The sequence below is a fragment of the Bos mutus genome, chromosome 26 (genome assembly GCF_027580195.1).
Source record: "Bos mutus isolate GX-2022 chromosome 26, NWIPB_WYAK_1.1, whole genome shotgun sequence".
In the NCBI taxonomy this organism is placed as follows: domain Eukaryota; kingdom Metazoa; phylum Chordata; class Mammalia; order Artiodactyla; family Bovidae; genus Bos; species Bos mutus.
In genome coordinates this window covers 26,828,601-26,844,514 of record NC_091642.1, presented here as the reverse complement: position 1 = coordinate 26,844,514, position 15,914 = coordinate 26,828,601, and the positions used below count along the sequence as shown (strand labels likewise).

At 42.3% G+C, this 15,914-nt stretch overlaps 1 protein-coding gene and 1 long non-coding RNA gene across 3 annotated transcripts in view; one reads left to right on the top strand and one right to left on the bottom strand.

The window, feature by feature from the left end:
- LOC138985839 (uncharacterized) overlaps nucleotides 1-2,611 on the bottom strand; it is a 28,510-nt gene extending 25,899 nt beyond the window's left edge. For both annotated transcript variants that reach the window (XR_011462802.1, XR_011462803.1), the window contains exon 1: nucleotides 1,180-2,611. This is a non-coding gene — a long non-coding RNA (uncharacterized lncRNA). The remainder of the gene's footprint in view (nucleotides 1-1,179) is intronic.
- Nucleotides 2,612-2,783: 172 nt separating this feature from the next.
- GSTO1 (glutathione S-transferase omega 1) lies at nucleotides 2,784-11,068 on the top strand. Its single transcript, XM_005903700.3, has 6 exons — nucleotides 2,784-3,232; nucleotides 3,394-3,502; nucleotides 6,474-6,696; nucleotides 7,301-7,399; nucleotides 9,951-10,057; nucleotides 10,840-11,068. The coding sequence occupies exons 1-6, from the start codon at nucleotides 3,199-3,201 to the stop codon at nucleotides 10,991-10,993; spliced, it is 726 nt and encodes a 241-aa protein (XP_005903762.2). The 5' UTR covers nucleotides 2,784-3,198; the 3' UTR covers nucleotides 10,994-11,068.
- Nucleotides 11,069-15,914: the final 4,846 nt, after the last annotated feature.

Here is a 15,914-nt window from a genome sequence, read left to right as displayed (position 1 = left end):
TGGATGCTGTTTGGAATACAAGTAACACTCTAGAATGTGGAAGGAAAGCAATGCCAACTTACACCTGTGCAGCGTTTTATGTTTTTCACGTGCACTGTAAGTGCAAACAAATCCAGAGTCAGTGGATAGGAGACAGAAGGGACTGATGGCCCTAAGTACGGAGAAAATCACCAAAGGCCGGAAAGAGCTGTTATTAAAGTGAATAACATTGAATAACTGGACGCGCTGGGGATGGGAGTGGCAGGAGGGGAGGAGGGGCAGGAGAAAAGTTACAGAGAAAGGAAGTGTGCAGGAAGGCATTGGGGTTGACCGGGAAGAGGTGGACTTTGAAAGTGAGCAGGTCTAAGAAGCGGAGGGAAGGGAGAGGATGTAGTCTGAGAGAAGAATTTTCTCAAGACCAAACTGTGAGCAGCGAGGCCGGGGATGCCGCACTTCAAAGACGTGACGCTGTAGGCCTCTCTCCAAGCCTTGCCCCAAGGGCCCTGTGTCTCTCACCCCGGCCAGGGGCCGTGAGCCTAACTGTTACTCCGAGGCCCGGGACTGCCCCCAGCTTGCAGACGGGAAGCCTTCACTGTTTAGGTTCCCATGCCCCCTGCGCCCATTGGTTCCGCCCTCTCGGCTGCTCCCCCTCGAACCAAGCCGATTGGTGGCAGCGCTGAGCTGTCTCAACCAACGGGAGAGCGGCGAGTGAAGCAGGGGGGCGGGCCTCCAGTGGGTACTGCAGTGGCCCAGGCTAGGGCAAATAGTTACATTAGTAAATACCGACAGTCGACTTTAACGCTGAGTGCTGACCGTCCAAGCGCCGGTGCAGGCATAATTTCATTCACTATTCAAATCCCCAATTAGCCCCGTTTTACAGAAAAAGAAAGGGAGGATAAGACAATTTCCCCAAGATTACAAAGCTGAGTAATTTACAAATTACAAAGCTAATTTAAAAGACTTTAAAGCCAAGTCTGATATGCAAAACTTTCAATTAATGTACACTTTGTGGTGTACCCTCGGCTATTTCAAGGACAGCTTCTGGAAGTAACTGATAAGACAGGTTAGCAATTTGCCTTACTTCTGACCTTCCCTCTCAGACTGTTACTTGCCCTTCTCTTCCCTTCTTTCTTCCCTCTCCTCCAGTCCTCCCCTCTTCCCTTCTTTAGGGCTCTCCTTCCTGTCTTGCCAAATTCTTACCTTCATTCCGTTGAGAAATGTTGATTGAGTTTCTCCTGTGCATTCTGCTAGTCACTTGGAACTGTAGAGGGAAGTACTCAATAAACCAATCTATTCTAGGAATAGAAAAGAGGTTTTTTAAAAGCCATACTGAGGATGAAAGGCTGGGAGACAGACTCAAGAAGCAGTTGAATTGTGTTCCACCAGACAACCAACCCTGCTCACACCTTGATCTGGGACATCTAGCCTCCAGAATTATGAGAATAAATTTCTGGTGTTTAAGTCACTCAGTTTGGGGTATTTTGATAATGGCAGCCCTAGCAAACTAAGACAGGCATGGAATCATAATCAAACTCAGGCAGGAAGGCTCCAAGATGGATGTGTTTATTAATTACCACAGTCTGCTGCTCCAGTAATAGAGCTAATAAAAAATAAAAACACACCATGCCTCTCCCTTCCCAAATAAATGGAACAGTTCAGTTCATTTCAGTCGCTTAGTTGGGTCCGACTCTTTGCGACCCCATGGACTACAGCACGCCAGGCCTCCCTGTCCATCCCCAAATCCCTAAGTTTGCTCAAACTCGGTCCATCAAGTTGGTGATGCCATCCAACCATCTCATCCTCTGTCGTCCCCTTCTCCTCCTGCCTTCAATCTTTCCCAGCATCAGGGTCTTTTCCAATGAGTCTGTTTTTTTGCATCAGGTGGCCAAAGTATCGGAGTTTCAACTTCAGCATCAGTCCTTCCAATGAACATTCAGGACTGATTTCTTTTAGGATTGACTGGTTGGATCTCCTTGCGTCTAAGGGACTCTTAAGAGTCTTCTCTAATACCCACAGTTTAAAAGCATCAATTCTTCGGCGCTCAGCTTTTTTTATAATAATAAATAAATGGCACAGTAGTCAAATAAAACATTGACTACTCTTTTCCAAAGAGAGTAGGAAATAGCAATCCACTCCAGCATTCTTGCCTGAAAAATTCCATGAACAGAGGAGCTTGGCAGGCTACAGTCCATGGGTCACAAAGAGTCAGACACGACTGAGCGATTGAGCATGAACTCTTTTCCAGTATCTGTATTATGTGCTCTGGAAGCCCCTCTTTCCTAATTAAGAGGGGGCTGAATGAGTGGATGACCTGGCCAGACAATTTTCATAGACCTATAGACTAAATCCACTAACCTACTTGACTCTGAGCATTTACCCCTTCTAGGGCTTCAAAATCCAGTAAATTTTTGAAAGCAGCATTATCCTTCAGATACTAGTAATATCCAAATTTGTACTGTTTCCTTTGGGTTAAAATTAAAAGGATGTGTCCTAAGAGTAACAGTAGGGACAGCAACCCTCCCAGTAGTCATATTAAGTTAGTCCAGACAGAAAAAGGGAAAAGGCTCTCCAGGTGGCTCCATGACTGGCCCTGGGCTATGGAAAGGAACCTTGGGAGAGCATGTTCTGGAATCTTGAGCAAGCACTGGAGCCCAGGCCACAGGCCCTTAAGTATTGGAAGCCTTGGGGTAGGAAGAGCTGCAACTAAGTCAGAGCCACGTGACTGCGGCCAGAGCTCGCCTTCCGCCGCCAGGGCGCGGGGCGTGGGAGGTCAGGGTCCGGGTGGAGCGTGGATCCACTCACAAAGTGAAGGCCACCATCCTTCGGGGTCAGGAAAGGGCTCTGAGGATTTTGAGCGTCATTTGTGCATCTCGATATGTCAGCACCTCTTGGCCAGCACGATGAACTCTGGCACAGTCGCCACCTGAGATGTTTTAATTAAGACTTAACCCCCACCAAACCCGGAAGGCCGGCGCTGCCTCTTGGCTTACGGGGTGGCGTCCGGCAGGCGAGCGGGCTGCGGCGTGTTCCTTCTTGCAGAGCGTGGGGAATGCAGCAGAGTGCGGGGCAGGGCCGCCCCAGAGGGCTTCTGCGCGCGGGTTTGGTTTACTTCTGATAGGAAGGGAGGGAGGGAAAGAGGGAAGGCGGGGCGATCGACTTTTTAATTGGTCTGCAAACCCCTGCGAACCCCGGTGCCAGTTTTATCTGTGCGGCGGCGAGATGTCCGGAGGATCAGCTAGGAGCCTGGGCAAGGGTGAGACCTGCCGACCGTGATCCGACGCGTGCTGGGGGGTGGGGGGTGGTTCTGCTCCGGAGCCGAGCGGCCTAGGAGACTTCACATTCGCGGGAAACCAGCCGGATGCTGGATGTCCCCACTGCAGTCCAGGCTGTAACCGCGTCCGCTTCTCTCCGCAGGAAGCGCCCCCCCGGGGCCCGTCCCCGAGGGCCTGATCCGTGTCTACAGCATGAGGTTCTGCCCGTATGCCCAGAGGACTCTCCTGGTCCTGACCGCCAAGGGTATCCGGTGAGGACCGAGGCAGGGGCCGCTCCCAGCCTGCCCGGAACCAGCTGCTTGGGGAGGCTTGGGCAGCCCGTGGGCGGGGTACGAGAATCTCTGATAGGGTCCCCACAGCTTTCTTTACTGCCAAATACACTATTCTCAGCCTTCTGCGGGGTGATAAAGGCCTAGTGGTAAAGAACTCGCCTGCCAGTGCAGGAGACAATGAGACTCGAGTTGGGTCCCTGGGTTGGGAGGATCCCCTGGAGGCGGGCATGACAACCCACTCCAGTATTCTTGCCTGGAGAATCCCATGGACAGAGGAGCCTGGCGGGCTACAGTCCATGGGGTTGCAAAGAGTCATACAGGACTGAAGCGACTTATTGCGTGCATAGAAAGCTATGAACTCTGTTCCCCTGGTGGGGAGTGGAAGGAATGCCATAGACCACTGCACCAGTTGAGGACATCTCGTTTAGATTAACCTAACCGTTTTATGGGTCAGCAAAGCTGGGGCTCCAGTAAAGTTGGTGGTATGCAGAGATCACTGGAATGGGAATCACAGGCAGCGGCTCTTTTAGCTCTGGCACATCCCTAAATCCTTCTGTACTGCCTTCTCCTTCATCCCATTTCATTCATGTCCTATTTATCTATATATTGTTTACATTTATTCTGAGGATATAGCCCTTTCCTGAACAGTGGGTTGAACAGACATCAAATACCTGTGATGTGGGAGTTTAAAACATAGCCCCCCATTCCAAAGAAACTTTACATCTATATGCTTAGAGTTTTAAAATTAACTTTAGCCTGCTAGAGGGAGAATTAAGCAGGCAATACTTTTCCCTAAAAAAAGTAAGCTATATATTCTAAAGAAAAAAAAAAACAAATTATTTTTGGATTAATCACTTCAGTAACTCTTGTGTCTTTAGATGAAACTGTTTCTAAATACATAGCAAAATATTTAACATTTAGTAACATTTATCAATACATAGCAGATATCCAATTCAATTGGATTGAAAAATGACATATCTTGTGCTCATACAACTGAAAAGTTCAGGATCAAGACAGCTGAATTTGGAGGCACAGAGTTCTGGGTTAGTGCCCCTCTGGAACTCTAGATTGAAAACTTTATCTTTCTGGGACAGTTTTCCAAAGGAAAATTAAAGTGATCTTATCATAAAAGCGCACGTATGGAGAGTGAAGGGTGGTAACTGTTGCTGAACAGTGCAAACAACAGAGGAGCCTGGTGGACCACAGTCCATGGGCTCGCAAAGAGTCGGACATGACTGAGCAACTAACAAACTATGTTCATGGGTTAAAGTCCCAGGAGACTTTGATTAGATAAGTGGTAGACTTTACCACATGATAGAATCTACTAAAGTACGGTTTTCTCTCATCTTCCAACTTGTTGCAGCAGGTATGTCGCCCTGTTGGCTCATCATTACCAAGATACCAAAATGCATATGTGTTCTGAGAGCCTTCTTTATTACAAAAGCCCAGGATTTACCCTTTCTTTTCACAGTATGAAATTGCAGAAATCTTGATTGGCAGGGAGCCTCATTGTTCTTACAGTGGCTTGTATCTGAGTATACAGTAATCTGTCAGCAGACAAACCCTGTAATACATACACACAGATGCCAGTATTCAATCTGGCTATTCCTTTGTTTCCATGGTGGAGAGGGTGGGGTTGTGTATTTAATAGTACCTCAAGCTAAATGCTATTGTAGCTTCTGAGGTGGATGGGGAGAAAGGAAACAAAAGATGTTAGGGTGTATTATTTCTGAGTAACTAATCTGTTCTATTGAACACTCATCCAGCTTTGAAATGATATGGATCTGGCTGTAGCAATTATATGAAACTTCCCTTCCGCTTATTTCCCCTAAAATCTCTCAGACAAGAGAGAAGTTAGATAAAAACCATCTTAGTATATGTCTGGACTTCACCTGTTTCTTCTTTATGGGTTTACTTAGTGTGTTTACCCATGTGGCAGTTTTAAAAAATATCAATGCATGGAGATTTAATCTGGGAGCTTATTTTGTGGTTGAATATTTTGGATTCTCTAATATTCTTATAAAAAAATGACTAGCTTTCTATTCAAATTAGCAAAAGGAATTTAATTTTATCATATTGATTCTATATAGCGGGTGTGGACAAACTCAATTAGTAGGCTGATTTATTTTTGCAATTAAGATACATCTTAGTCCCAAATGGAATATCTAATTGAGTCTTGAAGCATTTCCACTTATTTATTCAACCAGTGTGTACTGAGTACCAATCTGAAAATGTTTATATATTTTTTCATAGCATATAAATCTGTTTAAAACTTTGCTGACTTACATGTTTGTTTATGAATATGACCAAGACACACAAGATCACTGCTTTACTGGAGCTTATATTGTAGGGAGGTGACATAACAAACATGTAATTAAGTGAGCAAAGTAATTTGTTACATATCAGTACAATGGAGAAAGTAATTCAAGAAATATTGAAAAAGGTAATTGTGGCCAGATCATAATGACCAAACCGGAAGTCATAGGAAACATGTGAGGGGTAAGCAGGGGCCAGATCACATGGCATGGGAAGGGGTTTAGAGTTTATCCTCATTGCAGTGAGGAGCACTTGAGGGCTGTAAGCAAGCAGGAGGTGGCCTCCTCCAATTTACTTTTGTAAATGGATGTGGAGAATGAACTAGAGGGAGGTCACAGGGGAAGCACAGGGGCCAGTGGGACTGCTGTAGAGATTCAGGTGGCAGGTGATGTCTTGGACGAGGTGGCAAGTGTTAAAGCTGAGAAGCAGATGAAGTCAGACTGATTTGACGGTCTAGCTGACAGGTCTTGCTGATCCAGGTGATTTGAGGAAGAGGGGGCAGGGGGAAGGAATAAAGGCCACGCTGACTCCCAAATTGGGGTCTGATCAGCTCAGTGGGTGATGGGACCAATGACATTTTATTCAGGAATACAAGAAAAATGTTACTGTCTTCACTGTCTTCTGTGCTTTTCAGGCATGAAGTCATCAACATCAATCTGAAAAATAAGCCTGAGTGGTTCTTCAAGAAGAATCCCTCAGGCCTGGTGCCGGTTCTGGAAACCAGTCAGGGTCAATTGATCTGTGAATCTGCCATCACTTGTGAGTACCTGGATGAAGCATATCCAGGGAAGAAGCTGTTGCCAGGCGACCCCTATGAGAAAGCTTGCCAAAAGATGGTCTTGGAGTCCTTTTCTAAGGTGTGTGTTTAAGAAATTTCAGCTCCTATTGAAAATGTCTTTGTTTTTAAAGCTGAATCAGTGCTGTCACTCTAGGTTCAGTGATTTGGGAGGGAAAGACAAACAGGATTATGCTCTTGCCGGCTCTGACATGTCCATGAGCTCTTTCATAATCTGGACCCTGTTTACTTTTCAAAGTTACATCTCTTCACTGTTCTCCTAATACTTTATATTCATGTCATGCTGAATATTTTTATTTTTCCCAAACTTGCCACCTTCTTCTCTATTCTTGCTAAAAGACTCTTTCTCCTTCTCACTTTGCCAAATTGTCTTCAAGTCTCTTTCATGTACAGTACATGCCATTCAGTGTCCTTTTAAGATATATTTGATTCAGACTCACCAAAATGGCTTATTTGCAGCTTATAAAATCCTGAACAGTATAGCATCTTTGGTAACAAAACTGTTTCTAGGATCAGTATATAACCTCTGTGAAGAGGAACTCGTGCACATATCAAGTATATAGAATACCCTGACACGGACTGTGAGGGTTCTATCCTGCCTTTATGTGACAGGGTCAGTATGGTTAGCCTCACACTGATAAACTAAGACATTATTCTCTGTCTAGGTACCACCTTTGATATTGAGGATTCTTAGAACACAAAATAAGGAAGACTGCTCTGGCCTAAAAGAAGAATTGCATAAAGAAATCACCAAGCTAGAGGAGGTAATCAATCCCTTCTCCTTGATTCTTATTGGATTAAGTGATATATTATACCCACACTCATTTCTCCTCTTTTCTTCATACTCCTATCTCCAAAATGAGTTTAAGGTACTTAGAAATAACATCAAATAGGAAATTTTCGTTTACAACAGATAGCAGCTGTAAGCTGCTGTATTTAAGATACAAACCAAAATACCTAAAAATGTTTTGTCATGGGCCTGCTTTTAAAACTTTTTATTGCACTGACACAAAATATTAAGGAAAATTTTCAACCGAATTTCCACAGCTTTACACCTGTTTATGTTTTTCCATGCTTGTTTTCAGTCCTTGAACATATATTTAAAACGTTAACTATAATCAGAACATAAGTCATTGTGGTTTTTTCCACTTATGTTATATAATAAACTTTATGGAAATAAAATTATTTTATACATTAAAACTTAAAATTATGTAAAAATGTTTATTATATAATGAACATTTCCCACAAGAGTCTGCCATTAGATACGCTTGGGGAAACCCAGGTGTGTTTTTTCCTCCTTTGTGGGAGAGATGCTATTTGGACCTTTATATGGAATTCTCTTCCATTCACAGTCAGCCTTAGGTTTTTACTGAGGGAAGACACAGTTCTTGTCTCATATGGAAATGCATCCTAACCTTTTATCATTAAGTTTGAAGTTTACTGTAAAGTGAGTGAAGTCACTCAGTTGGTCCAACTCTTTGTGACCCCATGGACTATAAACCACCAAACTCCTCTGTCCATGGGATTTTCCAGGCAAGAATACTGGAGTGGGTTGCCATTTATTGTAGATTTTGTCAAAGCTTTTTTTCCCATTAAGAAAGTTCTATTACTAGTTTGTGAATATTTTTTAAAAAGTCATGAAAGTGTTGGATTTTATTGAGTGTTTTGTCTTCATCTATTACATCTGCTGAAATGTTCACTGAATATTTTCCCTTTAATCTGGTGAATAGTTATGGTAGCACTGACAGATTTTTCTGGTGTTGAACCATGCCAGTATTACTGTGTAAAACCCAGTTGCTTTCAATGGATTTTCATATATATTTTAAAACTAGTTGATATTTGATTATTGCACATTTGTTCATAAAAGAGACTACTTTGTTCTTATCATATCTTTGTGTTTTTTGTTGTTGTTGTTGTGGTTGTTTGTTATTTTGGCCATGCCAGGAGGCCCCGGGCAATGAAAGCACAGAGTCCTAACCACTGGACCCCCAGGGAATTCACTAGTTGGTTTTTGTATCAGGGATTTTCTCAACTCATAAAATGAGTCCCGTTACTTTCGCTGGTTTTCTAAGTTCTGAAACCATTTGATAGGGTTTGGCAATTTGTATAAAACATTTGAGTCCGGTGTATTTTATAGGGGTAGAGTTTTTATCAGTAGTTCAGTTTCCTTAATGTTAATTGATTTTCAGGATTTTTGTATTCCAGTTTTGTAATTGGATTGTAATGAATTGTAATTCATTTGTAATGAATCAGTTTTGTAATTTATATTTTTCTTTAAAGTTACATATTTCATATTCTCATATATACAGACAGAAAGAGAATCATGTTTCCTGATTTAAAAAAATCTCTATGTACAACTACGGCTCACTCTTGAACAAGGTAGAGGTTTAAGGTGCCAAGTCCCCAAGCAGTAGAAAATCCACATACTACCTACTAAATTTGGGGTTAGTTGGGGGACATATAATTTTCTTCCCATCTAATTTCAGACTCCAGGTTAAGGACTCATGCGTTAAAGTAAGTGGTACTATTTCCATGTTTCAGGCTGCTGAGAGAGTATTTCCTTCTGACTGAAACTATCATACTTAATTTAACTTATGCATAATATAATTACCAGGCCCTACAATTTAAGGACAGACCTAGACAATATTGGTTCATTGTACAATTCTGAGTGCCTAGTAACTGCAAGGCACTCTGCTGAACAGTATGGGAGGTAGAAAGTGAGAGGCAGTCCATACTGTTTAGATAATTGGTTTGATAGTAGACCAAAAATAAATACTCAGGTAGATATAAATTATCTACAATGTAGGATGTTATAAGGGCCCTGAGAAAAATCATGGATGTTTTATAAAATGCTTTGGTGTTTATTAGCCAGATAATATTCTCAATCTTCTGTTTGCAAAACCATAATATTAATTCACCTCCTTAAATTTCAGATATATACTTTGTACTTGGTTTTCAAAGAATTTTACATGGCATTGTTTAATAGTTAATCTAGTTGTGTCCAGTTTATTTTCAGTAAAGTTTTTATTGACGTATCGTATGCAGAGACTTACCCAAAGCGTAAGAGTACAGCTTGAATTTACAAAGTGAACATTAGTAAATATTAGTTTTGGATGATTTCTGTACTCTGTACAAATGGAATCATATAATATACATTTTGGGGTCTGACTTCTTTCATACAAGGTCAAGTTTCTGAGGTTGTGTGTGTTGTGTATAGTTCATTCCTATTCTTTGTAGTGTTCCAGCATATGACTACTGCACAGTTTATCCATTTTAGTCCTGATGGACAGTATTCTTATGCTGTTTAATATTCAGGTTCTGACTGATAAGAAGACAACCTTCTTTGGTGGCAATTCTCTTTCTATGATTGATTACCTCATCTGGCCCTGGTTTGAACGTCTGGAAGCTCTGGAGTTGAATGAGTAAGACACTTGAATATTTTTTGCATAATTTAGGACAATGATAACCAGAATAATATAGACTAACCTTTCATATAGACAAAAATTAATGTATCTCATTCAATTGACATGAATGGGAACAAGCAGACAGGAGGAGACTTGGACTTTCCAGAGCATGTCCTATACCTACACCCTCCATTTTCTCCCATCTCTGGGCTGGGCAGGGGTGGGGAATTCTGTAACAGGTAGTAAAATGTTTGAAAAGTGATTTACTTCTCCCCTCCTGGTTAAAAACCCATAAGGATGCACATTTTCGTAAGGACATCAGGCAGGATTGTGTGACCAATGCCACCTTCCATTTACCAGCAAGAGTCCCACACTGTTTCCCAAACTCCATGTTTTGAAGTTTAGCAGCCACCTTGGCTTACTCCCATTTCCTAGAGCTTAGAACTGCTCAGTTGCTATTAGTCATGGTCTGACCACAGAGTAATAAATATGTCATGTTCTTGATTGTCTTTCACATTCTCATTTTAAAAAGCTATCAGTCTCTTAGTTTGGACAAGTTCTCAGGTTAACTGAGCAAGTCACTTCACTCTAGTCTTAGATTCCTCTTCCACAAAACAAGGACCTCTACAATATCTTCCAAATCTCATATTTTATGATTATGCACATCTTAAAGAAGTATTTCTAAAGAATGCTTTGAAAAGATTAGAGGAAAATGATATGAAACTGTAGAGTTATAGGAGCCTTTGCAATGCCTTCCTACTTAGCCTAGTTCATCCCTTCATTATTTCCATCTCCCACAGGTGTGTAGACCACGCTCCAACTCTTAAGCTGTGGATGGCAGCCATGAAGAAGGATCCCACAGTATCATCTCTCCTCACTGACGTGAAGACCTTTCAAGGTTTCTTCAACCTCTACTTGCAGAACAGCCCTGAGGCTTATGACTATGGACTCTGATGGGGATGAGTCAGCAATGAAGACATAGCTGATACTTTCCTTCACTAATATGAATAATACCATGGTTTTATTTTACCACGTGCTCTCATGTCTTACTGAATCACCTCTGATTTGACACCAAATTTGGCCACACTGTGGGCTTTCCTCAAGGCCCTCCTGCAGCAATATAAACACATTTCCTGTCTCAGGGTGTTCATATGACTCTAAGGGTTCTATCACACTCCATGCTGAAAATTTCTAAGTCACCTCTAGTGAGAGCTGGAAGTCAATCTGGATTTTTAACTGCCCATAGGACATTTCCAAATAGATACTGTGTTGTCATTGCAAGAGATGCCCTTTAAAGTTTGTCTTCTAGGTTCTGAGTTAAGAACTTCTCAATTCCTCATTCTTTCATTTCCATGTCTGACTCAGTTTCATGCCTTTTATACAACAGTAATAACTGCTGTTGCCACTGAAGTCCAGACCCACATTAACTTCAAAGCCAAGTGACTAGGTGGTCTCCTATTGGCTCTCTCAGGCTTCAGTCACTAACCCTTTCAAAATCCTTCCTACCAAATCCTATGCTGCCCAGCACAAAAGGTGTTCCATGTATATAACTAAATGCTGAGAAGGCCACATCCATTCTAAAGCTGGATGAGTAATTCAGAAATACTAATGTCTTTATACACTTCCATAGCTCATTGGGCTTCTTACTATTCACTTTCTATCATCACCTCCATGAGAAAGTAGGTCCGGAGAGCATCATTTCATTCTACAGATGATTCAATTAAAGTCCTGAGGTTAACTGAAGTCTTAAGATGCTGGAGGAAAGTGCTGGAGAACATACGCAGTACAGGGCTCTTATATCAGAACTAGGGAGCGGTTTCGACCTGCCCTCATACTCTTAAAAGAGCGCCTAGCAATCCCCTAAGGCTCACCCCTGGATTTCCGATTCGGTAGGTCCGGGTGGGCCCAGGAGTACATATATGAAATGGGTCTTTCGTCCTATGGTGATGCAGGCGACCTGGGGGCCGCACCCTAGGAGGCAGCAGCGAACTGACTGACTTCACAAAAGGTCTCCAGCCGCCCACCTCCGCCGCCACCAATGCCCACGCTCCGAGCTGACTCATCTCTGCTGCCGTCCGCCTGCCCCACCCAACAAGCCCGGGTCCGCTGCGGGCGGACTTCAGTCGGATGTAGACCCGGGCGCTGAGGTGCCACGACCAGCCACTATTCGGCTTCCACTTTGGCCAGCCACATACCCGTTGGGATCCAAGATTCCGGTACCCAGGAGCCTGTAACGCGGCCGCCCATTAGCTCAGCTTTCCACCGGAGCGCTTCCAAAGGCTTGGCGGATTGGTGAAGCTCCGGGCGCCGCAGCCAATTGGCGGATAGAGTCGCGTTCTAAGGGGCGGGTTCCGCCTGTGCCCCGCCTCTCTCTCCGACCCGCCCCCCCCCCCTCCTCCCCCAGCTCCATATCCGGTCCCGTTTGCCGCGCGCCGGGAGGTGCCTCGGGGCCGTCTATCATTTTGCATGCACCGGGTGGGTTGCTTGGCCCTGCGTAGCATTGAAGGGGAGAGGGGTTTGAGGTCAATTCTGAAACTTGAGATTTTTTCATGAATTTGGGGACCCAGAATGGGATTGCCGATTTTTAATTTTGCCTAGCACTTTTAGACGAAAGCCCAACTACGGAAGCCCAACTGTCTTCACGAAAGTTTCATCAAAGATTTTAACATAAAAAAAAAAGCTACTCTGAGAATAAGAAACAGGTCTGTAAAGTGAATACCTTTAACTTAAAGGGGGGAAAGTCCTAAATCTAGGCCCATTTGCAAAAGAGCCTTTCTCCTCACTTGTCTAACTCTTTGAACCTGGTGAGCAATAGTGGAACTCTCAGTAACATAATCTGTCATGTAAATCAAGCTTCTGAAACATTAAGAGGAATGTCTTCCAAGTTCTTCCACTATCCGAGATTAGTATGACAAAATAACTTTGAAAAATTGCAAAATGCAAACCCCATTTCCTCTCCTCAAAACAGAGACTCATGTAAATAGAGTGAAAAGATTATTTCTGTGGTGGCACTTTTTTTTCCTAGAAAGCTTAAGACATCTTCACCCAGGACTGAAGATCTCCACATTTTCAAAACAGATTCCATCATATTTCAAGTCTCTGGAAACCAATTTGGAGTAGGTTTAATGTAGCCCAATTACCATTTATTCCTTGCTTGAGTGACTCAGTATAATAGAGGTGTAAACATGATATAATAACAAACAAGGGAAATTTACAAAGAGGATTTCCAAGCGGTACTTACTGAGTCTCAATGAGAAAATAGGGTTAAACTTAAATGTCACAATTAAAACCTTTCTGGGGTAACCATATTGTTCAGTGGTAAGATTAAAAACTGAAATGTAACCTGCAGCATTCAGCCCATTCAATTGTTGTTAAATAGGTAACTGGTGAAATAAGCGTTCTGAGTTGAACTTTAATTCTGATGTGCAAGGCAAAGCTCAATCGCAGTGCATTTTATCTTTTTGGATATAAAATCAGAATGTACTATACTATCAAAAATGTGTCCTTATTCACTAGGATTAATCATTAATTTTGAAGTAGACTAAACTCTTACTATACTGAGGATAGCCACCTGAACAATTGCATTTGATACTCAAAACCCATCGAGTAGGTACTTCGTGTTCTCATTTAACAGGTGAGGAAGATGAAGATCATAGAGGTTAGATAGCTTGCCTAAGTGCCAAGGTCAGGGTTTGAATATAGTGCCAAGTGAGAACCTTGACAATATTCCTTCCCTTCAGAGGAAAAACATTCCACTCCTTTGTCCATTCTCCCCTGACTACATCAAATAGACCTTCACCCCATGACTTCCCATATATTAATACAAGTATACAGTTGACCCTTGCACAACATGGGTTTGATTTGCAAGGGTCCATGGATACCTGGATTTTTTTCACTGAATATATGCTACAGTACTACATGGTCTGCAGTTGGTTGAATCTGCAGGTGTAGAAGCACAGATGTGAAGGGCTGACAGTGGAGGACCAGTGCCCTGAAGTCTCTAGTTGTTCAAGGGTCAGCTGTATTTTTAATAAACAATATTTACCAGCTCTCAGAGTTGGTTTTATTGAAAAGGTGGGAATAAGGGGACACAACATGAAAATACATTCTCTTCTAGTGTAGTAGAAAGATGGACCCAGGAACCTTTTACTTTTCCAATGGAATCCTCAGCTTGGTTGCTAATCCAGTCATCATCAGTGTATACCAGGGATGGGCAAACTAAAGCCAGAGGGTCAAGCCAAGCCCACTGCTCATTTCTTTGCAGTTCAAGAGCTAAGAATAGTTAGGGGAAAACATTTCAGTGAAGAAGTATAATTTATAACATGTGAAAACTACGTGAAATTCACCAACAGTGAGTCCTAATGCAAACTAGACTTTGGGTGATAATGATGTTTCAATATAGATCCATTGATTGTAAGAAGTGTATCACCCTGATCCAGGATGTTGATGGGGAGGCTATGCATGTGTGGGGATAGGTTGGTAGGAAACGTCTCTATATTCTGCTAAATTTTTCTGTGAACCTGCTCTAAAAAGTAGTCTGTTAAAATATACCTGTATATGAAATTCAAACTTACTATTCATAAATAGTGGTTTATTGGAACACAGCCATGCCCATTTATTTACATATTATCTACGGCTATTTTCACCTTACGAGGGTAGAGTTTAGTAGCTGAGACAAGATGGCTTGAGAAGCCTAAAATGTTTACTGTCTTGACCTTAACAGAAAAAGTTTGCCCACCTCTGATATAGATTAAGATTCTAGATGGAGTGACTTGCCCTGGAAATCAAACTTCCAGGCTTCATAAACCTCCTTCCACCTCTTACTAGTTATCAGGCTTTGGTCAAGTGACTTAACCTTGCTAGTCTCAGTTTACTTATCTTTTAAAATGAGGTAAGAAGAGAATCCTTGTAGGATTATTTTAAGGATTTAGTGAGTTAATACACATAAAGCATTAAATACATGTTAGTATAATTTACTTTGAATTTAGAGAGTTTCACATTCCTCATATGGCCTTTCCCTTTAGAATCTGTTTATATGAAAGTCAACTATTTGAAATACTATACTTCCTTTATGTGAGTGTCACATTTACCTGATCAGGACTAATTTCCTTGTCTACCAGAAGCTCTCACATGACATGGGTATGTTGACTGTTTCTTTTTTATGTACCGGTCAGTTCATTTTAGTTCAGTCGCTCAACTCTTTACGACTCCATGAACTGCAGCATGCCAGGCCTCCCTGTCCATCACCAACTCCCAGTTTACTCAAACTTATGTCCATTAAGTCGGTGATGCCATCCAACCATCTCATCCTCTGTTGTCTCCTTCTCCTCCTGCCCTCAATCTTTCCCAGCATCAGGGTCTTTTCAAACGAGTCAGCTCTTCACATCAGGTGGCCAAAGTGTTGGAGTTGCAGTTTAGCATCAGTCCTTCCAATGAATATTCAGGACTGACTTCCTTTAGGATTGACTATTTTGATCTCCTTGCAATCCAAGGTGCTCTCAAGAGTCATCTGCAACACCACAATTCAAAAGCATCAATTCTTCGGTGCTCAGCTCTCTTTATAGTCCAACTTTCACATGCATACATGACTACTGGAAAATCCATAGCCTTGATTAGACAGACCTTTGTTGACAAAGTAATGTCTCTGCTTTTTAATATGCTGTCTAGGTTGGTCATAACTTTTCTTCCAAGGAGTAAGCGTCTTTTAATTTCATGGCTCCAATCACCATCTGCAGTGATTCAGGGTCAGAGCAAAGGCTAGTTAACCCCTTTATCTCATGTAGATCAAAGAGCTATCCAAGTGACCTCTGTATTGCTGGGCTGTTGGCAGTATGTCCTTAGTAATTAAAAAGGGTCTGCTCTGAAATGTATACTG

Bases quoted from the DNA above. Each gene is read 5' to 3' on its own strand.
- GSTO1 (XM_005903700.3), top strand. From the start codon at position 3,199: ATGTCCGGAGGATCAGCTAGGAGCCTGGGCAAGG. The intron at 3,503-6,473 runs GTGAGGACCGAG...TGTGCTTTTCAG, and splicing joins CTGACCGCCAAGGGTATCCG to GCATGAAGTCATCAACATCA. The intron at 7,400-9,950 runs GTAATCAATCCC...TTTAATATTCAG, and splicing joins AAATCACCAAGCTAGAGGAG to GTTCTGACTGATAAGAAGAC.